Source organism: Plectropomus leopardus, chromosome 7, assembly GCF_008729295.1.
Source record: "Plectropomus leopardus isolate mb chromosome 7, YSFRI_Pleo_2.0, whole genome shotgun sequence".
NCBI lineage: Eukaryota > Metazoa > Chordata > Actinopteri > Perciformes > Serranidae > Plectropomus > Plectropomus leopardus.
The window spans coordinates 31,395,648-31,417,328 of record NC_056469.1 but is presented as its reverse complement, the minus strand read 5'-3'; the positions used below and the strand labels follow the sequence as shown (position 1 = coordinate 31,417,328).

Here is a 21,681-nt window from a genome sequence, read left to right as displayed (position 1 = left end):
TATTTATCTCCTATTTACAGTTTGAGTATTTTACTTATTTATCTATTTATTTTTATTATTGTTATTATTCTTTTTTCTAATTCTTTATCTCTATTTTTATTGCTATTATAATTTTATCTATTTGAGCACTTTTTGTAAGGCCATTGCCTTGTTTGTTTTTTACTTTGCTTTTTCTTTGTTGCTAATTTTCAGGTAATTTTTTTACTTATTGTGTACTATGTTTTGGGCCATTTCTTCTTAAGTTTCTTCTTGCTTTTTTCCCTTGTTTTTAAAAGAAATCTAGTCAATCTGATCAGGTTTCAAAGGATTACAGTAAAGTAAATTGTTGCTAAGTTTTAAAATAAAATTAAAAAATAAAAAAGCTTTCAAAATAAATCTTCTATTATTAATTCAAGTATTCAGGGTACTTCTGTGAGTGATAACTGCTCATTTGTGCAGCAGGACCCTTTAAATAACTGTAACAAAGAAAAAAAAAGGATGCAGACAAGACTTCCTTTCCATTGTGTTCCTTTATTACCATATTTGTGGAGATAACTTAATCAGGAAGCAAAAAATATACCAGACAATAAAGTACTAAAAATCTGAGATAGAAATAACCCCCCAACACAAACCGCCCGGAGCCCCCCACCCCTCCTCCTCCTCCTCCTCCTCCGTCTCCCCCCGCTGTCGTCCTCTGTGGGTTTATGTGGCGTATCGCTTCGTCCACTGTTTGGCTGTTCGGTCATGTTCCGCTCTGTTAGTCGTGTACTGGGTGGCGATGCTTCCCCACCAGGGGTGGGTGGCGATGCTTCCCACCAGGGGGTCGGCTGAACGGAAAAACAGGTTTTCAAGTTAAATTCGTCCGCGTGTAGAAATGATAATAAAGGCTATAAAAGACTTAAAAAATATACGCCTCATGACGATTACATTTTGTTTTGTTGAATTTCCTTCTGGCTCTTAACATTTGCTATTTCTCTTTATTTATAAAAAAAGAAATAATTTTGGATGCTAATCAAAAATAAGTGAAGATTTTGTCTTGTTAAGGCAGACTTTTTTTGTTTTGTTTAAATCTTTTAATAAAAATAAATAAATAAATAATAATAATAATAATAATAATAATAATAATAAATAATAATAATAATAATAACAATAATAATAATAATAATAATAATAATAATAATAATAATAGTTATTAGTACTATTGTGTAATTTTAGAACTTTTTAAAAAAATGTTACAAAGCGCTTTTCAGGAAAAAAACAGATTGAATCAAAACAGTAATAAAACAAATAAATAATATAAAATACAAAAAACACTGGGGGGTAGAACTATGTGTAAAACTGTAGCATAAAATGGCCAAGGAACTACGTTAAATCCAAGCTACACATTAAATATTTTAATTATATTTTAAAGAGGCTAATGGTGTTGCATGTCTGATCTTAGTTTGCAGAGTATAAACTTAAGAATTAAGAGATTAAAAAAGGATTTTTTTTCTTACATTTTAAAATAAAATATTTGTTTATTAGCACCATCAGACTCCTGCCACGATCTTTTAAAAAAGAGCACTGAAGACGTCGTCTGTGGCACAAAAATTAAATTTTGTCTGTGACTCCAAGAGACGGGTAAAATATGAAACCTCCTTTCTGCTTCTACTAAAAATTGAGAGGCACATTTATAAAATAGAATAGGAAGTCCAGATGATGCCAGGTTTCCTGTCAAGGTGTCGACCTTTGACAGTTTTGCATGCGAGTTTCAGGTTCCGGTTGTTTTGTTAAACCAAGAAAGCGGTTTCTGTAGCATTTAAGACTCTCGAGGTGTGATTTAAATTACATTTCTGAAAATGCACCTCGGCCTGAACACTCTGGTTTATATTTCCTGCCGTCTCTGGATGGACAAATACTTGATGTGACACACTGAGAGAAGTCGAGCGGAAATCTGCGAGTTTTAAAGAAGCCAGAAAAAAAAGAGAAAAAAAAGCTTTACTTCAGAACATGGCTGTCATGTTTTCCTGCTCCAGAGCGGCTGAATATTGTTCGACTGAGAACAACAGACAGAAACCTTTAAGTCAGCTGCTTGCTGCAACTTGCCGAACACATTAAATCTAACTGCGAACTTTTGTCCACCTCAGCCCGTTTGTTCACATCTTTGATTGAGCCTTTCGGTCGCTGTGTCGGCGCTCGAACCTTCGACACCCTGCGAGTCTTACCTGGGTTACAGTCTGTGAGCAGGGAGCAGATGGACAGCAGCACCTTGGAGATGGTGAGGGCGGGGCTCCAGTTGTCCTTCAGGATGTCCAGACAGATCACCCCCTGACTGTTGATGTTGCAGTGATAGATCCTCGTACGAAATGTTACCTGCAGACACAGAAAAACGTCCAGTTAAAGGTCAAGGTGTGAAAACATTTCCTACTTTGGTTAGTCACAAATATGACCATGAAAAATACACTAAACAGTCGATAAAAATGAGATATGATGTGCAAAGTTACATATTGTAGCAATACTTGACCAACTGAATTCCAATTTTAACTATCACAACAACAAAGCGTCGTATGTGTAAATGAACTTCGGTGAATTTAACTCTATTTTGCCATTGCCCAAATCTCTCTGCTCATCCTTTCACGAGTTCTCATTAATGCTCTCAGGACGGCGATATTTTGCCGCTCCAAAGACAAAAAGATGCTCAAATTATTCCTTCTGCCATCAGGCTTTTAACTCAGGGGTCGGTCGATATTGGTTATTCAGGGCCAATACCGGTTATGAGTACTTAATGAGAACGATAACAGATATTTGGAACCAATATGCATTTCGGTTTGGTTATCGGATTTATTAACTACTAATAATCAGTTTCGGTCCTGGAAAAAAAAAAGTAAAGTTTGACCTCTACAATGCATCCTGATATCTGCAGGTTTTCAACCGCTCAAGTAAAAGCAAATGTTCAAAAATATTTGCTTCTTTCTACTGCATAGACAGCAGTAAAGTACTTCTTAAAGAGAATATGCATGTTTGCAAGCTTTAAAATTTCAATTTCCTGCACAAATGTTACAACCAAAGTAACTTTTTTAGATGCAGTGTGATGATTTAAATAATCAAAAAGTTCAGCTAATAAAGGCTCATTACTGTAGAAACTGTTTTATTAATGTAGAAATTGTTATAATAATGATCTTTATGGGGCGATATCTAACTCACCAGGTGTCCGCCTTCACTCTCTCACCTGTCCTGTCCTTCTTTAGCTGTACTATCATTAAAGGGCATAAAAGCCCTAAAATGAAATTAAAAAGTGATAGAGATAATAATAATATTGTTTATCAATTTCATATTAAGATAACAGACTGGACTGTAGTTTATTCATACATAAAAACTGTGACCTTGAGTATTAAACCTGCAATCACTGCGTCACTGAACCTTTGTCTTCTCTGCGGGGCACGAGGCCCTCTGGTGGTTGAAAAGAAGTACTTCTAAATGCCAAAACACTGATGTGACTTCTGCTTTCACAAAATATTATTACAAAAAACAGCTACTTCTGATTGAAATCAGCAATCAGCAATGAAAGGACATGATTATTTACATGAAGTGTTCTGATGAATCACTAAATCAAACGTCAGCGCAGGTCTGCAGAAAATGAAACATCAAAAAGCTACAGATGCATTTGTTTAAGATATTTCACATGCAGCTTTGATTGTCTGACAAGAGCAGCTTGTAAGGGTGTTTTTAAATCTCGGGTTCACCTTTGCCTTACTCACTTCACACGGCTGTTTCCTGCCGATGTTTACGCAGTAAACCTCACACACACACACACACACACACACACACACACACACACACACCGAAGAATCTGCATTCTGTCAAGAATATATAATGTTTAAATGCTGAGTTATATAAATAACAGTTTGCTTTATTTAAAAACAAGAAACAGAAACAAATACCACAATATTAAAATATTACTGAACAGTTCCTTGTTTTGTTTTACTTTTAATCTCTTTGCAACAGGTTGTTTTTATGAACTGTTTTTTTGTTTTGTTTTTGCTAACGTTACAGTTTTCATCAAATCATTTGTTTGATCCCACAGGAAATGAGTCAGTAAAAACAAACATCAGGGCTGGCGTTTTTAATGCCATCATAACAATTAAATTTGTTACACAATGTAGCTTAAGTGGCCCTAATTATCCTGTGGGGACAAACAAATGAACCAGTGTTCATTTTTTCATGGAAAACACAGAACATTTAACATCAACAGTGGATCCAGTGTACAAAAAAATATATATAAGTAAGCTCTTATTATGAAGGATAAAATCAAAGGCAGGAATTAGCTAATATATCACACTGAAGTGTTAAAAAAGAGAAAAGACATTAAAGATGCTCTTCAGGACTTTTGTAGAACAGAGCTTGCGTTTTTCCAAAAATCAGAGGATGTAAATGTGTGCGTTAAAATCATGTACTGTTGCTGTGCTCATCGCGGGCTCTGCTTGTGTACGTGCTGTTGTGTTGCTATAAGAGAAGCTCTGCATCAGTGAAAAGACAGAAAGCACTTTGTTTCTTTTTCAACACGTCACACAAAATTACAATTTACAGCTAATAGTAAAGTGCAAGTGATCTGACAGAGGCTGCACTTTATTTCTGGTTTGTTTTTCAGTCTAGCTGTATTCTGTATTTTCCCGTTGTCAGCAAAACACATTAAGCGGTCACAAACAACAATTTATCGTTATTTTTCTGAGCCATGGAGCTCAATTTGTGTCCAAAACCTATTAAGACTGAGCCAAACTGCTGATGGACACAGGCCCTGTAGTTTATCTTTTAAGCCAAATCTTCGGGTTAAAAGTAGTCCTCGACCACAGCGCTACTCCTAACTCCTGTTTGAGTAACGGTCAACAGAAACTGCAGCACCGAGCTCTTAAGGAAATTGTTTGGACTTTTTCTGTTTTGTATATTAAAGTTTATAGATGTTGCACTTTCTAAAAGCCATTTACGTCTTCATTAGGAACTAGTTAACTTAGGGCTGAGTACTGGAGGCAGGGGAGGAAAGTCAAAAAGTGTTCAGGATACAGAGACGAGTTTGCTTGTTGATTTTGGTCTTTTCATTGGATTTAACAAAAAAAAAGAAAGCAGCAGACTTTTTCTTTATAGGAAAATTTCAGTATTTTTGAACCTGGACCCTGTTTTCCATGTTTTTGTGTTGAAGTGACTAATGGAAACAGCAGTTTTTAAAATCGGTCCAGTATTGAGAGACAGCTGCAGCTGCAAAACAGGCTGCAGAGTAAACCCTACAGGCAACTGAGCACCGTCAATTTTTGGCCTCCTGAAGTGCTCGTTTTTGCCACAGATTGTTATTATATGTGTCTGACAACATTACAGAGAAGATCCTCCAGAGAAATTGAATGTTTTCTTCTTCACAGACGCAGTGTTTTAGTGTGAGGAACAAACAAAAGAGACTTTTCCATATTGTTCTAAATCAGCTAACTATTCAATCAAAATACTGAAAACCTTTAAATAACACTAAGCTACATTTCCGTACTTTCAACAAAACAAATTCTCCCAGCACTCCTCTGTTCAACTCTCACTAACGTTTTCACCGTTGTTTTCCTGCAACAAGCTACCTCTTGTAAAATTTCAGAACGAGACTTCTCCTCGAGCGAGACTTGGTCACAATAACAAACAGATCAGCCAAAGGTAATAAAAAATGTTTAACTTCTCCTCAGGGGATTTTCCAGAATGTTTCACACACTTTCACCCACAAGCTGAGCCTGTCAGTGGTGGAAATATACACTTTTAGTAGATGTATATTGATTGTGCTCATCCAAAAAACACACAATAAAAAGGTAAAAAAGGGCCCAGGTACAAGCTAAACTAAAAGAAACGTGACAGCAGCAGGAACTCCCCTCCGCCAGATCTGAACTTTCATAAAAAATTCAATGAGTCAGGAAGTCAGTGAGCTTTCTGCAGTTTACTGATGACAGGTTAAAGGTTTCTGTGTAATACGGTTCACTTTACTTCTGTACAGCAATATTTGGTGTTAATGTGAAATATTTATTTAAAGTAATCACATTTTTGTCTCATTGTCTCAATTTTTATATATCAAGTCAGGATACCTCGGATGTTGCAAAACCTGGAGTGACATCACTTTCCTTGCGCTACTTTTTAACGCCTTTCACAAGTATAAACATTTGAATGCTGAGCAAATTTGTTTGATTTCTTTAAAAAAAAACTGAAAAAAGACAATGAGCAACTTTGTAAGAAATGCTTCAGAAATTAGATTAAAATACTTTTTTGAAAAAGGGGAAAAAAAAGGAAAAAATAAGGGGAAAATTATATTTATTACCATCATAATTACATATTTACAACTATGTCATAAAATAATTTTTAAAGCATTTTCTTTATTTACTGATTTTCTTGTACTTTTAACTAATTTCTTCCTAATTTTTTCTTTTTCTCAGGTTTCAAGGGGTTAAATTTTGATCACAGTTTGCATGAGTGCTACCAGACATATAAAACTGATATCAGTACCTTGGGGGGTTTGAAGGGGTAGTCAGGCGTGAAGGCGATGTCCAGGAAGAAGACGCCTCCCTCGTACACGGAGCCCGGTGGTCCCAGGATGGTCGACCTCCACTCATAGATGTTGTCTCCTTTTGGGCCAGCACTGCAGGAACAAAACATTTACTTTCACTTACAGCTGCACAATCACTTCAAGCACCAAGTAATGCAACATCCACACAGGAGTAATGTTCTCTGGTGCTGAATCCTTAACCTTCACATCATCTGAGATGTCAACAAAAATTCAATGCATTTAAATTTTTGTTTTGCAAAAACACTGCTTAGATTAACCTGAATCTGTGCACCATTATTTACATTTGAAGTCTGTAAGAATCAATGTTTATCTTTCTTGTTCCACAGTATTTATTATTCTACCTCACATTGTCTCATCAGAAATGCATCAACACCGGGGAAAAACAAACACACCATTACTGAGGAAACCTCACAGCAAATACAGCATTACAAATAAATAAAGACAGGAAAAAAGACGGCCACACACTGAGGAAGAGTGTCAGTATATCAGTGAAGATTATATGCTTGTGTTGATTCAAACACACAACTGAACAGACATCAGTGGAGTCACAGATGCAGTGTGAAAGTCACAGATTCATTCATGTACGTGTTTAACCTGATGAATCACTGCAAAGCTCACTGGCAGCTTTCTGGAGTATGTGGGTGTCATATTTTTTCCTACAGTTAAGCAGTTAAACTTCACTGAATATAATTGGCACTTTTTATTCAAGATCTGCGCGATATGTGGCCTTCGAGCCTTAAATTCAACCCAAATGTACAAAATTCATCCTGCAGGAGTTGTTGCTGTATGAACTAGAGCTGCACAATCATGGCCAAAAAGATAATTAAGATTATTTTGATCAGTATGAGATCACGATTGTTTAATGTCTTAAGTCTTTGCATCAAAATAAAACTGGTCGTCTTTCACAGAGTACTGCTTTCACTTTCACATTGTGCTACATTCCTTCACAAGTCTTTGCGTCAAAATAAGACTAAAAATAAGGTTCCTCTTTGGTTGAAGTCAGCGTGTTTACTACAGACACATATTCACTGCTCTATGTTTATGTTTTTTTCTTACAGCGGTCATAGTACCGCGACGTGCAGAGTCGCTGTTCTGGATGTCTGTGTTGACACCGGACGAAGACGACGTTACTGACTATTTTGTTCTCTCCTGTGTCAAAACAACGGATGATGTCGGTTCATGACGCATGATTTTTGTTTTGCTCGTCTGCAGTCGCAACATTCAAGAACGTTTTTCACAGGCTGCTGCTGCAGCCTGCAGGGTGCACGCAGCATTGGAGCTCTTCTGTGAGTGAAGCACACATTTTAAACATCAATATCACAAACGATCATGTTCATTTCAGTAAGAGATGCCAATAATATCGGCACGTCATTGATATCAGTGGATAACGCCTTTAAAATGAAATATTGGCATCAACCTGAAATGGACATTTCTGACAATGTGCCAGGATGACAAAATACACTTTAATAAATATTTAAAATATGCCCTGCTTTTGGTATTTTCAGGATCGTCTGAGGGAGAGCATCATCAATGCCTGTAAATCTTTACATTTTTGTTTAAAATTTGTTATATAAGAACGCTGCATGTTTTACATGTAACCTTAATTAAAGTAGTTTTATTGTTTTGCCCAGTGAATGTGTACTTTTTTAAAAACATTGTTTTTTTTGGTCTGCATCTGCCACCAGTGGGCCATCAAGATAAGATGTCAATTCCAATACAGGAGAGGCTCGATTTTCTCTGCAATTAGGTGGAAAAACATCATGATCTGCCTCGACAATACATCATAATGAGCCAGAAAGTATTGGCATGTAAGATATTGGCAAAAAAACAATATCTTGCATTCCTAATTTCCTTGTGGGAAGCCAAAATTGTGCTCATGATTAATGTTTGATTGCCTGTGCAGCTTTAGTATGAACCATTTCCATTTATTCCAAAGCTAAAAGGATCAAGGGAAAAGCATCATGGGAAATCTTGTACTTGCACTGCCTTTGATGGATGAAATATAACGTGTGCAACGTGTGTCACATTTCCTGCGTCCTTAATTAATAATCACAATTTGGACATAAAATGTACTACTAGACTCCTGCAAAGTGACTCTCACAGATTAACGACCATAAAAGTTTAATTTTCCCTTTAAATGTGCAGCGATGAAAGTTTCATTTCCCCTGTGCATCATTCAGAAGACGCCTCAGTTCAAAGCAAATCCCCCGTGATGAGTCTACGCCTCATGATCTGTAATCTGTATTGATTTTTCCTCAAAGCAGCCCAGCCTTGATCCCTCTTACATGCAGAACATGTGGTCTTGAACCCCCTGGGGTCACCAGTACAAGACATAATAGTATTGATCCAAACCTGTCGGGGGGGTGTGGGGGCAGATGTTGTGCTCCGCTGTGCTTTTTGATCAACGTTAACATGGACGTTTGGCAGAGTTTCTGTGCCAGCTACGGCACAGAAAATCGATCCAGAGAGCGCAGTTTGGGCTAATTAACTGGGAGTTAAAAGATAAAACGGATGAAAACTTTCTCCACAGGAAAGATGTTCAAGCGGTTGATTTTAACGATATGAACACATTCCTTCATGAACACATTCCCTCACACACACACACACACACACACACACACACACACACACACACACACACACACACACACACACACACACACACACACACACACACAAAACACCATTTCACTCTTATCTACATCCATGATAAGCCATTAAGACGCTGACACAGGATCAATTAATTCTGATATCATATGAGCCGACATGCTGGTTAACCCACATCAGATACAGTTATGAAAACTGGTGCAAAGAAGCGTTTTTTCCATGAATCAAAGCAGAGTGCTTTAGTTTCAGCACAGCTGGGCAGCAGTCATGTCTGCAGTATGAAACGTAATAAAGATGGAGAACTGAAACAGCCGGACAGCTTGAACTTCAAGAGTTTTCCAGAGTGGCAGCAGCAGAACTCATTACAACTTCAGATAATAACTCCCTAAAAGACAGAGGGACTCAGAAGAAGCGTTTTCATTTAATTAAGTGGATTAATTTAATATAGAGCTGAAATTACGTTGTTTAATCATTAGCAAAAACATTTTTTGACTGCAGTTTCTCCGATGGGAGAATTTGCTGCCTTTTACTGTTATTACATCATTCTGAAGAGAATAAATTTAGGTTTTGGACTGTTGGTAAGAAAAAACAATAAAGTTTAAGATGTCACCTTGGTCTCTGAAAAGTTATAATACATTTTTTTCTCACCATTTCCTTTAAAAACAACTGAGAAAATAATCTGCAGATGAATCAATAATGAAAATAATACTTAGTTGCAGACCTAATAAATCAAAAGATTTGGGCACTATTCACATTTGAACCATTACTGGAACCAGGTTTGGTATCTTTTTTTGGTTTTTCTGTAATGGCAAAAAATTTAAATTTTATTTTTGAAAACACAGCAGGGGTGATGCAGTTCACTAAACTGCAGTTCTGCTCTTTTCTGATCTAACGTAGAGCTAATTTTCTGTCTCTAGCAGGCTTTTATAGAAAGATGGCGCTACAGGGCCACTATAAAGTCCCTCCTTTATGCTTTCTTTACATTTTAACACAGAAGCAAACAACATCATTCTGCTCCAATGTGATTACAGACAGCATGGCAACGCACCAACGTCGGCCTGTAGTGTGTCATATAATGTAAGTGTCCGCAGCCCGTCCTAAACAATAACAATGACACAACATGACAACAACAATCATTTACTGTCCCTGTCATACGGCGGCTGATCTCTTCTTCTGCTTGGAGGGTAAGGAGCTCCTGAATCAATTTTGCAGACATTTAGGACCACTGTTCCTCTTTTTTGAGTCAGCCGCCAGCTGCCACTTGCTACTTTTTAAATCTCCTGCGGTGGGTCGTACACATACCACATCATGAAAACGTCACACCTGTACTGGCTGTCCTGTTTATACAGGTGCCGTTTCGGTGCTGTTACTACATCCTGTGGTGGCTTAAAGGCAGGACCGCTCTGTCCAGTGTGCGTGATATACACAACAGTGAGGCGTTATAACTGTACAATATTCCTGCCTTGAGCAGGTAGTGTAAGGGGCTTCTGTTTTTATGTGTGTGTGCGAGTGTTTGCACACCGATCAGTGATTTTAGGCTATCACCAAAGTAATACAGAACACAAAATAGACCATACGCATGCTGAGAGCTCGGGACGCTTTGCAACACTTCCGCCTTGTCTAAACCCGCCGTTTTCACCCAGTTACACTCTCGGGTACTGACTGTTACAGATGGATTTAATGTGAATCAGCAGTACCCTGAAAAATAACGCTTTTGGTACCAAACCCTATAAATATACCAATGAATAAATAATCTGCACCTTACTTAATCGTGCCAAAAGCGTTGCTGGACCTCTCAACACTGATTGAAATCTGTACAATAAACAAGTCTCAACTCCACAATATAAAGCCAGAAAGACATGAAGAAACTCATTACTTCAGTTTCATTATCATCATTAAAATTCAGACGTGCTTCCTTCTCCCTCAAGAACAAGTTAAGCTTGAATGTATTTTTGCATTAAGAACATTTAAGTTATTACAAAACACATTATCATTTAAAACGAGGTACTCAATTAAACACAGCTTTTAATCCATCATGTGCAGGGGCAGGTTGTGTTTTAAGCTGTCACACTTCATTGTTGTAATTAGGAAGTCCATTATGAATTTGACTTAATGTCAAAAGCCTGTTGCTAAAACCTGAACCTGCCGTTGTGCTTCAGTGTCAAAACTGTCAGCTGCAATAATCCGCACTTAATCCAGAATTTAAGGCGTTAATTTACACAAGAACATCTTCACGCTGAAGTCATGATACGTTCAGAGACACAAATCGCCTCATGTATGTCACTCAAAGCTTCACTAAATACTCTCAGGATTTAAAGAGAAAATTGACTAAGCACATGCGACTTTCTAATGTTTCTGTTTCCTGTCTTGCAACAACTGGACACATTTTTGTGCAATTTATCAGTAAATTAAACTTTTATAAATAACAATGAGCTAGAGGGTATTCCAAAGTAATGAAAATGTTGAATGAAAATGTATAAAAACACATGATTTATGTGACTGCTGTATAACAAAAACAGTCGTCTCTCAGATTGCTGCATTTTTCCATTACAACATTTTGCAATTCATGGCATTTTTGTGCTGTGTGGTGAAGTTAAACATTTGCACATGCCACATGCCTCCCTGCAGCAAACAGCTTGATTTTATAGACAGACTGACGTTAAAATGAAGGCTGGCTGAAGGCTGTAAGGTGGCAGGCAGAGAACACACAGCCTGACACGCTGTTGTTTTATACATGAGAAAAAGTCTGAAGAAAAGTGGCAGCGATAACAACAAAAATTCAAAATACAAACAGACTCTTTTCCTTTTTTTTTTTAAACTGTGACTGTGAAGTGTTTTCTTTCGGCTGGCAACAAATACTCAGACTGTGTTCATTTTTGGGATGGTCTGCGGCCTGAGGTGGCTTGTTTGATCTATGAGAGAAATTCCTCTGTTTTATCTTTTCTCTCTTCACTGGGAGGTCAAAGGTCAGGCTCAGCTGCAGAACAGCAGCCCGGAGCAGGAAGGGCTTCAGTGATTCGCCCCGGGACACTGCAGGAGGGAGGACGCCTGCTGCGGTGGGAGCTTGAACCCAGACCGTCTGGTTTTAAGGATAATCTTTAAAACCAACAACACTGAAGTAAACTCAGCTGCAGAGGGTCAGTGCTAAACACCATGTCAATTTAGGGCTGTAACTAATGATTATTTTCATTTCAATTAATACATTTTATTTATAAAGAGTCAGAAAACAGCAGAAAATATCCACCATAATATTTCCACAATACCCAGAGGGTTTGTCTGATAAAAGTCTGGCTACTGCAGAAGTGTTTTTTTTGCAAATGAGACAGTTTGCAGGGGTTTGTCTCCAAACTGCGCCCTCCTCGTCCCTCTCCTACACACCTGTTTTGATACAGATGTACATAAAAGTTTTCTTTTTTTCTTAAAATACCCACAGCGACATATTCAAATTGCTTGTGTTGCCCCACCAAACACTTAAAACATTCAGATCATCATCATATCAGAAGACGGGCATCAAATAGTCTCATTTCAGAAGCTGGAACCAGCAAATAATTGCTTGTTTACATTGATGATCTGATCATCATACTAGTAGCTGGTGAATTTTCTGCCAACTGACTCATAGATTCATTATATAAGCTACAAATTAATGTTTGAAATGTTTACTTTGGGTTTTATAAATTCCACGTGTTCCTGCGAAAGATGTTATTTAGACTCTTGAATTCGTGCATGATAATTTACCTTTTCTGAGTAGACTAACTAGAAAATATTGTGGTCTTATTAATACACCTGAGGGGACATTAGTAGTAGTGAAGCATTCTGAGTTATTATGGTTTCTGGACAGCAGTTAAAATCTGCCTAAAAATACATTTGGTAATAGAAGATAAACCCACACATTGTATCTGTCAGGCTTTTACAGCCCGTTTAATTCTGAACTAATTAAATAATACTGATAGGTATTAGTTCAAGTGATGTGTAGCCCTGTAAAACGGCTCAGTATTCACTGATAGTGACCTCACTGAACAGATCGGCGTTGGATCCACTTCCACTGCTATTTTTTTAAGTAAAAATGAGATATCAAGGCTAATGAATAATTTTGGCGTACACACAGTTGAGTTGTAATGTGTGATTAAAGCTACATGCTACCTTAAACTCAAAATAATATTCAGTGAGAACAGAATAGAGGGATTTGGATGAGTATCTGTGTTTGGGTATAGTAGTTAGTTTTATACATTGCGTTAAAGCATAAGGCACCTATTTTTATTATTTTATACATTTTACATACATATGCATGGGACTCTTATCAACACCTACAATACTTACATGCAACATCACATGCTATTATAGAGTGCTTTTAGTAATTTTACACCTATCACTATTGTTATATGATATGCTATTGTTATCATTATTGCTGTGCATCTCTCCCTCTCTCTTTCTCTTTCCTTTTTGTCATTATTCTAATTTAATTGTTATTTACGGCATCTATTGGACGTCTGTCCGTCCTGGAAGAGGGATCCCTCCGCAGTTGCTCTTCCTGAGGTTTCTCCCTTTTTTCCCCGTTACAGGTTTTTTTGGGGGGAGTTTTCCTTTGGCGATGTGAGGGTCTAAGGGGCAGAGGGATGTCGTATGCAGTGAAGCCCTCTGAGGAAAACTGTGTTTTGTGATAATGGGCTTTATAAATAAAATTGACTTGCCATATATGACACTTAAGATATCTCTATGCTCGGCATCAGAGTGACTGTAACTAACCACAATTTCCCCCCCGGGGTCAATAAAGTGTTTCCGATTCTGATTCTGCATTAATACGACTGGTATTAGGAGATAAACAGTGGGACCAGTGTGTACAACACTGGTCAGACAACAAACAGACTTTAAAGCAAAGAACGAAACCCACCTGCAGTTTGGCGGAGGGTCCAGTGTGATATCAGCCAGCTCTTTCTGAATCCTGCACACAAAAGGAATCAAAAATCACTCCACTGGCAACACGTCATTCTTCAAAAGTATTAGTATTAAGTTTATATTTTTTCTCCAGAAAAATGAAAGTTATTACTATGTTGACGTGATTGAATCCGGTGAATCATTTCCGGTGAGAAATGGTAAATGGACTGTACTTGTAAAGAAAGCGCTCAAAGCGCTTTCACACTACATTGCCACAAGCTGTCTTTACTCAGAGACTTATTTTCAAAGAGGAGTACAGAGGACTGACATAGAGCTTCATCACATGCTCAATATCAGTAAAACCAATCAGTCTGTGGTGACCAAACCAGATAAAGAGGACGCCCCCACCCCCGCCTGGTTGTCTTTGGAGTTGTTCTAATACCAGCGTCCAGTAAAAAAGTGTAACGTAAGCCATTAGCAAAATGTCTACTAAATAATAAAAAATTTAAAAAGGTTATATAGCATTCATTCTCTGTATTTTTTTTCTTCATTTTTATTTTATTGAACTTTTTTCCACTTCAACAATGTCACCTGTGGTCATAAAAATCAAATAACTCATATAGACAATTAATCACTAAATAAAATTATGATAATTAAAAATTACAGAAATAAAAATAAATGAGTAATTCTAAGAAAACAAACAAGAATATGCATATAAAAAAATGTATTTGTGTATGTTGTGTATGTTTTATGAAGACTTAAACCTGACTCTTGACATACAACAATAATAGCAATCACTTCACATTCATACAGGGTTATTAGTATACAGCTGTTAAAATATTTTTATAACATATATTATATTTTAATGCAATGGTATTGTACTGATACTCAATATCAGCTGATGAGCAATTTTGGGAATCAGAATCAGTACAGGAAGAAAGAAGGGTATCCAAACATCTCTACTTGTCATCCAGGGAGGTGAATTTAAGAGGGTCGACCTTTGACCTTTTGGATATAAAATGTCATCACTTCATCCTTTGATCCTATTACACATTTGTGTGACATTTTGTCATAATTATCGTGTGAGATCTTGAGTTATGGTCAAAAACATGTGACGCATGACACTGATCTCTGACCACAAAAATCTTATCATTTCCTCCTCGACTTCAAGTGGACATTTGTTCCAAATTTGAAGATTTTCTCTCGAGACATTCCTGAGATATTGCATTCATGAGAATGAGACGAACCACCCTGAAAACATTAAGTCTCTGGCTGCGGCTGTCGCAGGCGTGGAAGCATAAAAACCGTGATCATTATAAAGACGCCATAAGATGTCCTTCGGCCATGAACAAAATAAAATAATGAGAATCATTCATCTCTGATCTTCAGAGCATCATTATAAAATGTGATTAACACTTTGGATTCATAACTCAAACCTTATTTATCTTGTCAGATTGTGAGTCATTTCATGTCTGCTATTGATTTCTTGTGTAAACGGAAAGCAGCAATGATTGTGGAAGTAAGCTATAACATGATCATCAGTGTGAAAGGTTTTGTTTTGTTTTGCGAGGGGAGAAAAAGGAAGCTTTGAGCTGCTCATTTGTATCTTGTCACAGCAAACCTTGTGACTGTGTACGTTACTGCCTGTTGAAGCTACTGACTGAGAGGAAATTAGCATATGTTCCTCTTTTGGATGGATTTCTTCCTAAATGACAGCAGAACGATGATGTAACATAGAAATACTATAAAACTTTACAGTTGGTGCTTCTTCATTTTTTTGTAATCCAACTTCACTCTAGCTGCAATGTACTGTACGAAAGATTTTCGGCCTGGCCATTATTAGGGCTGATATTTGGCATTCTGCCGATTATCTGTGTCTGCGTTTTCTTTTAATGATCACCGATAAAATCAATTATTTAAAACGTGTCAGCATGAGAGGAACTTTTACTTTGTAAAACTTCAGGGAGCTATTTTTTAAATTTTATTTTATTATTAAAAAATGTTATTAATTAATTATTATTTTGTTTAAATTTTCACTTGACTTTATTTTTTTTTAAATTGCTGGGAACTTGCTGTATATGATGTTGAATATTTCAGTTTTGTTATATTCCGAACTCTAAATATTTACAGAAAGATTTTCCTTTTTAATTGTCGATGCATATCCATTCCAAATACTGGTTATCTGTCTCATTAACTACTAATAATCTGTTTTGGTATTGGACCTGAAAAACCAATATCAGGTCATTTGTCATTTTATCCACACAAGAAATCAGTTAAATGTGGCCACAGTTTGTTTAGTATCATTGTTGAAAGTGGCCTTTCTTCCCAAGAAAAATCTAAAACTACTACCTGAGAGAAATCTCATTGAGGTAAAATATCAGGTGAAACAAGTGAGTGACTGTGAGATAAATCTCGAGAATATAACCGCTCATCACTTCAATCTGGGCTTCTATTTTTACCTTTTGGCGCTGGTGGAAAGCAGCTTGGAGGTCTTGCTCATGCTGGCTTTGCTCTCCCGTTTCTTTTTGCAAAGCGTGTCCCTCTGTCTGGTTTGGCTGGAGGAAGGCGGCGATGAAGAAGAGCTGGTGCTGGCACGGGAATCCTCATCCGACATACCGGTTAGGATTGGAGAAGAGCCGGAACCTGACGGAGAAGAAAAACAGCAGAATAAGTAACACCACAGCTGCAAGGAGGAGGAGCAGTTTCACAATGATTTCTAAATTCTAACCAAAGCAGATGCTAATTTATCCTCCGAGTCACCACAGTCACTGATAGGTTTCATAATTCACAAGCCACTTTCACTATTTATAAACATTAATTTGCATGTTTTCATAAGCAGCTGCGGGTTTACCTGACACCGCAGCTGGTGAGTAGAAATACTGACAAACTCAGTACTCTGGTATTTAAACGAGCATATTTTTGTGATAAAAGGCTCAGAAATCAGTATGTTTTCATGAAGACATTTATTGTATATTGACAACATTTAATGTATATTGAAAGATCCAGTGTGTATGATTTTGGGGGGACATATTGGCAGAAATGGAATATAATATTTATGTTTCAAACCTAACAATTAGCTGTGTTTTTCTACACAGAGAGTAGGTCTTTATATATGGGGCCTTTTTTTTTTGCTTTTCACATTGGCCACCATAGTTGACATGAAATTCCTTTACTCAGTGTTTTTAACTGTTTAAATTACAGGGCCTATTTGCTTTTACAGGGGAAGAAACATCTGTGCATTATTAGATCTAGAGTTATCAGAGAAAATAGGTGAGAAAACGTGATTTCACAGGTGCTAGCTTTACAGCCTGTCTATGATTAGCCTACCAGCATCAGAGAAATATTCGCCCCTCATTGCGTCGCTAAGACAGCTTGCCGTTCTGAATAAAAGGTAAGATTGTGAAATGGGGGGACAAAGTGCTCTCGCTTTTGTGCTGCCAAGGCAGGTAGTAACAGTGCTGAATCGAGGTCTATGTTAAAAGGACAGCTGGCTGAATGATATTATGAGTGTGATGCTTTGACAGTGTGCTCTGTATACGACCCACTGCAGGAGATTTATAAACCAGCTGGCAGCAGATGTCAACAAATTGGGAAAAAACAATGAGATTCAGCAGCTCCTTAGCCTCCGAGCAGAGAGCGAGATCAGCAGCCATATAAAAGTGAAAGTAAATGATTGTTATTGACGTTACTACGCATTTTTTTATTGTTTAGAAAGTGCTGCCAACGTTTGTGTTGCTACATTTACACTGCCTGTATGCCCCTCACCGTTCTGCATATAACTTTCAATCATGGAAAGGGGAGACGGAGTTGCCTCGCCTCTGCGTAAAACGTAATGCCGCCATGTTACCATGGACAGCACGAGCATGTTTTGTGTTTATGTGCGACCCTCCAAAAGACTTAGAAAGCAGCTGTTAGCAGCAAAGTGGCTAATTCAAAGAAGAAGAACAACAGCTGTAAATGTCTGAAAACTGGGAAAACAATGAGATTTGGGAGCTCCTTTCCCTCCGAGCAGAGGACAAGATCAGCTGTCATATCACAGAGACAGAAAATGACACTGACTGACACGTTAATGCATTTTTTACTGTTTAGAAAGCGCTGCCGATACACATATCATATGTCACACTAGAGGCGGATGCTTGTGTGTTCAACGTCACACCGGTCATTTTTTGGTTCTGTGTAAAAATGCAAGGGTGGAATAAAGGCTGCCACTGTTGTGTTAAACCTCACCCCCGTCACACCTCTTTTGCTTCCTTGATGCAGCATGCTATCTAAAATCACACACACTGGAGCAACACAATGCTGCAGTTGTTTGGTTCTGTGGAATAATGCAAAGGAGGCAAAAAGGGGACTTCTTAGTGGCTCTATAGCACAGTCTCTGTAAAAAGGGCTATTGATTTGTCACATGTAAATGCTTTATTCAGTACTTTAACCAGTTTGAATCACCTGGTGTTTTTTGTTTTGGAGAGGAAGAGACCCCTGCATATATTTTGGCTCCTGCTAAAAACCTCTAAATATTGAGGACTGAAGAAATTCTAACTGAGCGAAGTTTCAACTGGGCTGCGATCTGCAATCCTCACTGGGCGGGTTTCCAATAACGATTTTAACCAATGGCGATGGATGTTCAAAACATTAGCAGGAACATTTCTATTGCAGACACCACACAAGCAGTCATCATTATACATTATGAGGGATTTTTGGGAGGTGATAATCCCTGATTTCAGGAACTGTGGATTCAAAACTACCGGATGATCAGTTTAACCTTTGACGAGGTATGTGATGCAATAACATCTGTTAAAGCACCTGCTGCATCATGCTCCAGGGTGTCAAGTATTACAAACAAGCACATAGTCACAGCATCATGTGAGCTATTAAAGCCCCCCAAAAAGTGTTCCCATTGCAGTTTTGCGAAATATGGCGTTTTTGAGTTGCCTGAAATACCACCTCATGCGAGTGAAAAAAACTTTTTTGTGATAAATGGGATGGTGATAAATGGGATTTTTTTCAAAATTGATCCATCAGACATACTTTTATTCCCAATTTCAATTTACACAATTTGAGGGTTAATGGACCCTCGCCTACTGCAATACCCCACTGCATCTCCCTAAATATTGCATCTTTAAAGTCACTATTTAGAAACATTAATGTACATGTTTCCATAAACAACTGAACACAGCAGGTGGTGATGTATAAACATATACAAACTCCTTTATACTTTAGCATTTAAATTACCACATTTTCGTGTCAGAAATTAATGTGTTTTGATGGACGATTAATGGAAACTGGAGAAAAACAGTGTCAATATTTATATATTTAAGTTAATATTTATATTATACCAATGCAATTATAGTCGTAATCATCAGTTTGTGCGTGTTTGATGGGAGGGGGCGGAAAACAAAGCTGTTAGCTCCTGCGCTTTAATTTTCCGCATATTTAACGACAGCTAACGTTTTCCGTGACGGTGAACGAACTGTTAGCCGAGCTAGCTAGGTGCACAGTTCACACCCGCACGCATTCAAGTTAACCATTTCACACCCGAAAACTAACACTGCTAACTGTACAGCAATTAAATTATAATTAATTTACGAGTAGAGCTATTTTAAGATGGTGGTGACCCCCCCACGAACACAGCTACCTGCTAATAGTCGCCCCCCTCCCCCTCAACTCCAACTGGCAACGAACACTCGGGCCCTACGACTTCAGGGGTCCGACTACTTCTTGGATCGGCGTGTGGGAAAGCTGCTTGCTAAGCATCCTTACAAGTGAACAGACAACCGAATAACCGTGACCTGAATCCATACGTTAATTGTATTTGTTACTTAACTTGAACGTGTATATCAAAACCGGGCACACAAACGTGTATCTCAAAGCTGAATGTGACGACGAAAGATTAAACGCCAGCAGCCAGGAACAACTCCGTTCCAGCACATAGCCGGCGCCCCTTTTCCGTGCAACCAACTAACCACGGCCGGGTTTGTTTGTTTCTTTTCGGCGTGTTTACCGACAAACTGACCCTCGACTTCACCTGGAAACACACGAAGGCGGCGGACCGACTCCTATACTTTGACCACTCGGTGAAACATCCGCCTTAAATGATGTATTTTGCTCGCTAATGAAACTTACCCAGTCTATTGTGTCTGGACCTCCGCCACAGTCTCGGCTGGCTGGTGCCTGTCGCCCTCTGCGGAACGGAAGTAGCCTACCGCGGCTGCAGTGGGCTGAACGGCTCGGTCCTACTCTGGAAACACGCAGCCTACATCATGATAGTTTATACGCGTTAACTCACCAATGTTTATTTAATTTAATTTATTTAATATTATTTGTGAAATCCGACACGTGTTTGCAACAGGAGGTCAAACTCGTGAACTTTGACTCACAGTAATTTCCACATATTGACATGATTTATTCTAAATAACAAAAATAAAATCATTAAGGGACTGTATGTTATTTATGAGAAGGGAGGGGGTGTGCAAAAAGGGGGAGGCATGTCTAATTGATTTTTGAGGCACTGGGGAGAGACTTATGATTATTTTTATATTTTATTTTGAGGGACATACAACTTCACTGCAGATTGTATGGACAGAATGACTTTTGGCTTATGGGAGGGCAATGCAATTTTAAGTGGCTGCATCTTGTATATAAGTTTACCATCGATTTTTAAAGTAAAGGCAGGCTTTCTTAAAAAAAAGTTCTTTTAAATTTTTTTTTTAAATTAATTAATTTATTTTTTTCAGTTTTTAGTGAATATTAAATAAAACATGCCTGCCAAACCTGCAGGCCTGCCAAAAAATAATTTGCCAGAATTACACTATTTATTATAGCTAGAAACTGCAAAAACAGAAATTGGATTTTCAAATTTCAGAACAATCCCTGGACACATTATATGCGACAAACACTCACATTAGAGAAAAAAACAAAACAAAACATGGGTTTACCAAATCTGAGCTTAAAAGAGTGATATTTCATCAAAATATTTCCCCTCTTTTGATAATTAAAAAACAGTCCCTAAATTAATATATTTCATACTGACAGACCATAAAAACTCTTAATTTATGAGGTGTTAATTAAATTCTGGCCATTATTTTAAAAATCCTGAAAGAGTGATGTGTTGTTTACTATATTCAGAGGAAATATAATTAAACTTTGGTGATGACTACATCACTGGCCACAGAAACTGAAAAACCCACTAAAACTGATCACATCTGACTCTAAAAATTACTCATCATGGCAAACAAGGTGTTATTACAGGACCAGTGAGTTAAAAATATTCCCTGCATAAAACAGCTGAAGAGCACACTTTAACACTTGTGATAATGAGGATAACTTGTATTTTTGTTTTAAAGGATTCTCACTTTTTGCATCCGTCAGTAGCAACCAACAATAAAACTTTCTTATTATGAATGCCTCTGGCGCAATAACTAATAAATGACATATTAAGAGATGTGTAAGGTCGAAACGCAGAAGTTAAATGAGCCGTGAAGAACATCATGTACTGTTACCTGCTGGTGGATTTTAAAAGGTTAGCGAGGTGATCTCAACATGTAAAGAATGACAGTAGCATGTGTTCGTCTTTCACCTCTTTAAAAATCCTGAATTAAATCCTGCACTGCCCATTCAGGTGCTTTAAATCTGAAGGAGAAACATTTCACACTTCGTCTGTTTCAGCACTT

The 21,681-nt window shown here is 37.7% G+C and overlaps 1 protein-coding gene across 1 annotated transcript; it reads right to left on the bottom strand.

Annotated features, from left to right (window-relative positions):
* Positions 1 to 490: 490 nt before the first annotated feature.
* Positions 491 to 20,236, bottom strand: LOC121945817 (ubiquitin-conjugating enzyme E2 E1-like). Its single transcript, XM_042490161.1, has 6 exons — positions 20,135 to 20,236; positions 16,474 to 16,657; positions 14,031 to 14,081; positions 6,475 to 6,607; positions 2,184 to 2,331; positions 491 to 806 (listed from the first exon to the last, which is right to left on the bottom strand). The coding sequence occupies exons 2-6, from the start codon at positions 16,626 to 16,628 to the stop codon at positions 682 to 684; spliced, it is 612 nt and encodes a 203-aa protein (XP_042346095.1). The 5' UTR covers positions 16,629 to 16,657; positions 20,135 to 20,236; the 3' UTR covers positions 491 to 681.
* Positions 20,237 to 21,681: the final 1,445 nt, after the last annotated feature.

What these genes read in the sequence shown, in the direction of transcription:
- LOC121945817 (XM_042490161.1), bottom strand. Translation starts at nt 16,628, where the DNA reads ATGTCGGATGAGGATTCCCGTGCCAGCACCAGCTCTTCTTCATCGCCG. An exon ending in ACCCCTTCAAACCCCCCAAG is followed by an intron (nt 2,332 to 6,474) that starts GTACTGATATCA and finishes CTGTGTCTGCAG; the next exon opens with GTAACATTTCGTACGAGGAT. An exon ending in GCTCACAGACTGTAACCCAG is followed by an intron (nt 807 to 2,183) that starts GTAAGACTCGCA and finishes TTTTCCGTTCAG; the next exon opens with CCGACCCCCTGGTGGGAAGC.